General features: G+C 44.9%; 1 protein-coding gene across 1 annotated transcript in view; it reads left to right on the top strand.

Annotated features, from left to right (window-relative positions):
- Positions 1–5,879, top strand: part of si:dkeyp-14d3.1 (transmembrane protein 132C) — a gene marked incomplete at its 5' end in the record, with an annotated part of 102,660 nt that extends 96,781 nt beyond the window's left edge. Inside the window, 2 exons of the mRNA XM_030783328.1 lie at positions 1,550–1,741; positions 4,686–5,879. Coding sequence (XP_030639188.1) covers positions 1,550–1,741; positions 4,686–5,879 — 1,386 coding nt within the window. The remainder of the gene's footprint in view (positions 1–1,549; positions 1,742–4,685) is intronic.
- Positions 5,880–6,706: the final 827 nt, after the last annotated feature.

The following is a 6,706-nucleotide window of genomic DNA, read 5'->3' as shown; positions in this document are numbered from 1 at the left end:
CATGTTGTGACAGATTGTATGAGAGAGAGAGAGAGAGAAGGAGGGAGAGAGAGAGAGGGAGAGAGAGAGAGAGAGGAAGCTGATGATGAGCATGTGAGGAGTGTGACATTCTCCTCTTTCTGGTTATATGTACAAGTATTAGCCATCTACTTACCTTGTAAACACGCACACACACACACACACACCACACACGCATAGTCTCTCATAAGTGTCACTTAATGAGCTCTGTGCTAGGCACTCACCCTCAGAATGACATCTAGCGCAAAACCATCTGCTCGGATACATACTCTTATTCACGCTGAAACTCACACACACACACACACACACACACACACACACACACACACGTACGACAGAGATGTGTCCACATGCGTAAGTTGTCATTTGACGAAATGCGTTTTTTGGGCCAACGCTGGGCGACACACACTCAAAGTTTTATGACGCGGACTCAGGGACAGCATTATTAAAGATGAAACATGCAGCGAGTACGAACACATCTTTACAACGTGTTCAAGAGCCTTAGCAACCAGCAGGCAAGCAAGAGAAGGGAAACACAACACGCCAACAACAGACCCTTCAGTGGTTATTTTAAAGGTCAAGCAGGTCACTGGGTCATTGTCTGTGCCGACTGAAAATAATTCTTCATTAAAAGGTGTTTGTTCTTTCTTTGTATATTCAGGAAGGTAGCGATGCTTTAAAGTTTGACCATAGACAAGCACTGTGGATTTTCCATAAATGACTGGCAATCATATGAGCCGAAAATAACTGAATTCGCTGTTACGGTAACAATCTGGAACTTGTTTACAGTAAAGGAACAAATATCTGGCAACTCTTCTGCCAGTAAATTACTATAGACTCGCCGAGAAAATTATTCTCTAACTCTATTTTAAAGCAAGGGGGGGGGGGGGGGCTGCCACTAGGTAATTTCTGTAGATTTTTTAAGAAACTGTATTGCAGTAAATACAAGCACAGAAAAATTTGAAGATTCTTCCTGTCTCTCTCTCTCTCTCTCTCCCGCTCTCTCTCTCTCTCTCTCTCTCTCTCCTGCTCTCTCTCTCTTTCTCTCTCCCTCTCTCTCTCTCTCCCTCTCTCTCTCTCTCCCTCTCTCTCCCGCTCTCTCTCTCCCTCTCTCTCTCTACCTCTCTCTCTCTCTCCCTCTCCCACTCTCTCTCTCTCTCTCTCTCTCTCTCTCTCTCTTCCCCTCTCCCTCTCTCTGTGTCTCTCTCTCTCTGTTGTCATGCGTCAGTGGCTATAAATCTGGACCAAACTAGTTCACTTGCACTGACCTTTCCTGTTGAGTCAGAGTGGTACACAGTGCCCTCTGTTCCGTGTCACTTACTTATGCTCTGAATTCCTAGACTTTCCTTAGAGAGCCCTCTGTGTTTCTGAACCTGTTCCTATAATAGACTAATTGACAATAGTCACGATGGGCAACTCTCTCTCTCTCTCTCTCTCTCTCTCTTTCTTTCTCTCTCTCTGAATATTTGTATGTGTGTGTGTGTGTGTGTGTGACTGTGTTTGTGTGTGTGTGTGTGTGTTTGTGTTACAGGTCTTGTCTCCCCTGTCAGACTCTATCCTGGCAGAGAGGACCGTGAGGGTGCTGGATGACAGAGTCACTATCACAGAACTGGGACTACAGCTGGTCAGTGGACTCTCTCTCAGTCTACAGCTCAGCACAGGAAGTAACCGAGCAATCACCGCCACGGCAACCACACAGGAAGTGCTGCAAACCCCCAAACAGGTAACGGCAAACCAGCAGACGACTTCATTTGTTTGTGTAACGCATGAATAATTGACTGTTCGCTTATCTAGAAGAAATAGTCATTCCAGAAACTCATTATTAATACGGCTTGAAAACTCGTAGGTGAAAATATTATTTCTTCCACTTGTTCAATTCGTATTGTTCCTGTGGATATTTATTTGTTTACACGAGAAGTCATGGTTGACTGCCTGTCTCGAGTTCACTCCTCTATCCTTTGTAATTCAATCAGTCATTCACTTTGAATGAAACTGAATTGTCTCTATTCAGAGCTGGCCACACTTTGAAAGCTAGCAATTAAACCTCCTGTTGTGCCCTCTGGGAATCTAATTTCGGTCGCTCTGTCGTTTTGAGCAATTAAAGTATTCCGTTTATAAACCAGCACATAAAACCACACACACACACACACACAAACAAATACACGTACACACAAACATGTACACATGCATTCAAATGCACTCACTCACTAATGCAGGCATGCAAATATGCCCACATACACAACACACACACACACACAGATAGACCTCGTTAATCCTATGTCGTGTCTCTCATACAAGCATACAAGCACCTCTTGCCAGACACACACACGCGCAGACACGCACGCATGCGGGCGCGCGTGGACTCAAACCCCCCCCCCCCCCAACCACACACACACACACACACACACACACACACACGCAGACACACACATACAAATGCTCATTGCGCTCTCTCTGTCTACAGAAGCCTATTTAGGGAAATTTTATTTCACCATCCATTTGTTCCAGGAGCACGATGCATACCCTCGGGACGGCGGTGACTATGGTTGCCCGTGGTTACCGTTGTCATGCTTAATTAAGAGGTGATTTAAGTAGCCCGGGGGTGGTAAAACAGACACGTCGCTGTAGTCGCTGGAATCGTTCTGACACCTCCTGATGCCTTTGCCTGTTGATCAATTTAGAGCTTCTACAGGTTAATATTTTTGTTTATTGAAACAATCCACAGTAGATTAGTTTGGTGTTAGTTTGTATGCTGCACGCGTTTGTGCGTGTGTGTTTGTTTGTTTGTTTGTTTGTGATTAGCACATTCAGATGAGCCAGTGAGACAGAACTTTTCAGGGGTTCTTTTTGAAGAAGGGGAAGTAGTGTCCAAAGGCTTGACTGTGGAGAGCCTCCTGTTGTCAATCTCACTCTCCCGTGGCTTGACAGGGATGGCTCCTAACTCTGCATCGCCATGGCAATCATCATTGTAGACAGGGCCTGCTGCCCAATAGTAGCATTTATCAGTATGGTTTGTTAGAAAGGTTGTATTCTTTGTACGCTCTCTGTCTTAACTATTGGCAACTTTTTTTTTTTTTTTAATATCTGAATGAACACAGATCATAACATAACGGCTCAGAGATATGGGAGAATGCAGCTGTGAATGAATGAAATACTCCGCAGGCTTCATCCACTCTCTGTTCTCACTGAGAGACTCTATCACCACACACACACACTCTCTCTCTCTCTCTCTCTCTCTCTCTCTCTCTCTCTCTCTCTCTCTCTGCTGTGATTAGAGATCAGTGGGGACTTGTGGTGGGGATTTCTTCCTGCTGGCTCTGTAGGGATTTGAAGTGCGTCTCTCTTAGAGAACAAACAGTAAAATCGCAAAGAGAGGACAAAAAAAAAAAAAAAAAAAGCTTAAAGCACTCGCGTGCGGCAAATCCCCATTTGCATCCGCCTATCTGTAATGGTACTGTCTTATTCCCCTTTATCTGTTCATCTATGTCTGCGGGCTCCCATTAGACCAGAACAGACCAGAACAGAAGAGAGGACAAGCTGCTCTGTAGTCAGCAGGAGAGCTGCAGTGGAGAGCTTAGTATAGTCCCACTTCATCGGTCCACTCAAATTATACTGTATGCCCAACATGAAAGAGCTTATTAAAAATGGCAAAACACAATCTGAGAGGAACATCCCATTATGGCGCATCACTGCCGCTCCGGGTCGCTAAAAAGGATTCAAAAAAAAAAAAAAAAAAGAATTCCCTGCCAAAAAAAGAAGTTCTCCGAAGAGACAAAATCAGGGGTTTCGTGTTCTGTATTGCAAGCACAGAACAACGAAATAAGAGGCGGTAGTTATGTTATGTTATGAGGTAAACTAATAGGAGCGAGAAAGCCGGCACCGGCACCGGCACCGGCACCGTTTTAATAGCTTGGAGCGATTATCGCATCAAAACAATCGAAGAAGAACGGGAAAAAAGACGAATTGTGTCGGATAAAAACATCGTACTTAAAAACCACTTGCTTGGAAGGGTTCAGGAATTACTGCGGCGCCTCATTTTGTCCTGTCATTTGATATGTGCCACTCATAAAGCCATCAGCACTTTTATTATGCAAATCGTATAACGTTTGACTTATATATCCATTCCACAGTTCTTTGCAAATAGTTTCTTTAGTTTTTATTAAATTCCTACAGTCCCTTACTCGAGATGGCCTCTGAGAATATAATTAGTATTTTCCGACTCAGTGAACAGTGTTTTCAGAGCAAAAAAAAAAAAATATATATATATATATATATACACACAGGCACACGCACACACACACACACACATATAATATATATATATATATATATATATATCACTTAGGTAACTATTCACATTCTGAACATTCCTTTTTAATGTCTGTGTTTACAGCATTTACCTTATTCAACTCTCCCACTATCTCTGCTGTGTTTCTGAATTGACCGTGTAAGGCAGCGACTCTCAATTTCCATTCAAGGGACCTGCAACAAGGCTCATTTTTTGTTCCAACCTAGCATTATCAAGACTGATTACTAAGCCCATGGCTGCTTAAACTGGTTATACTGGTGTCAAGGCATTGACTAGAATGTTCCATTTAGTGGATCCTTTGGACTGGGGTTGAGAAATTCTAATGGTCCTGTGTTGTGTTTCTATGTGCGTCCACTAGGAGGCGCTGATCAGCGCCTGGCTGCAGTTTAGCGACGGCTCCATGGCTCCTCTGGACTTGTACGACTCGGATCACTACGTGTTGACGGCGACCTCGCTGGATGAGGAGGTGGTTTCGGTGCGGCAGGAGGCGGGGGAAAGGCGGCCGGTGATCTCCGCGGAGGCGGAGGGTCAAGGCCTGCTGGTCAGGGTAGAGATGACCGTCTGCGAGCTCTGCCAAAAGTTCAAACGCCGAAGCGTCCTCGCCGCCGGAAACTGCAACATCCGCGTGAAGTTCGGCCGGGACGAGAGCTCCTCCCGGCCGGGCGCCGGCGACTACGGCCCAGACGGGGAGGAGCTGGAGAACCGAGCCGCGGACCGAAGGCAAAACCCGTCTCTGCCGGACAGAACCGGGATGGACGGCCACCACTACGGCAGTTCCATCTCCGACATGGAGGACGGAATCATGAGGAGATTCACCACCACGACCAAAACGGCCATCGTCCGGAGGCCTGACGGAGATAAACTGTCGGACGACGGAAGCCAAGTACCCAACATTCCCATTGACTTTTCGGACTTCCCGGCACAAGTGGACCTTCCTCACGGCCAGAACGGGGACGAAGATGACTTGATGCAGACGCCCCGGGGCCTCACCGACCTGGAAATCGGCATGTATGCTTTGTTGGGAGTTTTCTGCCTGGCCATCCTGGTCTTTCTCATCAACTGCATCTCTTACACGCTCAAGTACAGCCACAAGGAACTGTCAATCGAGGGTCAGGAGACTATGAACCACGCCCACGACTGGGTGTGGCTAGGCAACGAGGCGGAGCTTCTCGAAAGCCACGTCAGCCTGTCTCCACAGACAGAGGAAAACATCACCATAATGGATTCCAGCGTCGGAGGTCTGGAGGAAGGAAGTCAGCTTCTTAACGGGGGATCTTCCCAGAAGAACGTACAGGGCCAGGTACACAGGGTGGCCGAAACCGCTGCTGTTTGCCTGGGGAAAGACAGTAAAGGTGATTCGCCGACGACCAAGAGAAAACGTGTCAAGTTCACAACCTTCACTACCATCCCAGCTGAGAGCGTTTCCCCAGTCTGCGACGATCGTGGTGAGGACATTAAGTGGGTGTGCCAGGATGTTGAACTGGCTGACTCCAAAGAACTGCGAAACTACATGGAGAGGTTGAATGACAGTACTTTAAAGGAGGTGGCGTAGTCTTTTGAAACAGTGCGTGCTAACTGCAGTACTCACCCTTAATGCCTTTTTTTTTACAGAGAGGAAACACGCTCAGAAAAAAAAAAAAACAAACAAACAAACAAAAAAAACCCACTTAACGGACTTATCCACAAACACAAAAGGTTGGACATCACCACGGCAACACGAGAGCTTTGTATTGCTGTTTGGGGTTCATGTGGAGACTGCCAAAGGACTATTCATTTAAACTTACATCAGGAGAAAAAACCAAGAAACGTACCACAAAGAACTCATCAAAAAAAAAAAAAAATTAAAAAATAAAAATAATAAAACCTATAAAAAACACTAAAAAAAGTACACGAGAATATCAATGATTACAAATGTTTATTTTTTTGTTTGCCTATATTTTCATTTCTAAGTATGTTAACGTTTTCTGCCTCTGTTCTTTTTTTTTTTTTTTTTTAAAGGATTTTATTTTAGTTCCTTTTTTGTAGATTCAAACTAAATTACAAGTCATTTTAAGCTTGCCGACGCTCTGCACTCACAGGAGAATCTACGAAACATTATGCAGATGGTGTAGACTGAGGACTGGATTATTAATTCAAATTGAACTTGTAAATAAAGAGCACATAGAAATGGTTTTGACAGATTTTGACGCGCTGTGAGTGTTGTTTTTATCTCTCCGTTACAGAAGAAGGGCCGCTTCCTGGATGAAACCGCCTCCGATCAATAAACAGGATGAGCTGATGATCTATCGTAAAAGCATAGATGTCGACACAAACAGAGAAAAACGAATAAACGGTATATGCATCTAATTTCCTTTGCACAAATAGATACTTAATGACACA

The sequence above is a fragment of the Chanos chanos genome, chromosome 1, assembly GCF_902362185.1.
Source record: "Chanos chanos chromosome 1, fChaCha1.1, whole genome shotgun sequence".
NCBI lineage: Eukaryota > Metazoa > Chordata > Actinopteri > Gonorynchiformes > Chanidae > Chanos > Chanos chanos.
The sequence above is the reverse complement of the archived record's forward strand: the minus strand, read 5'-3'. Positions and strand labels throughout refer to the sequence as shown.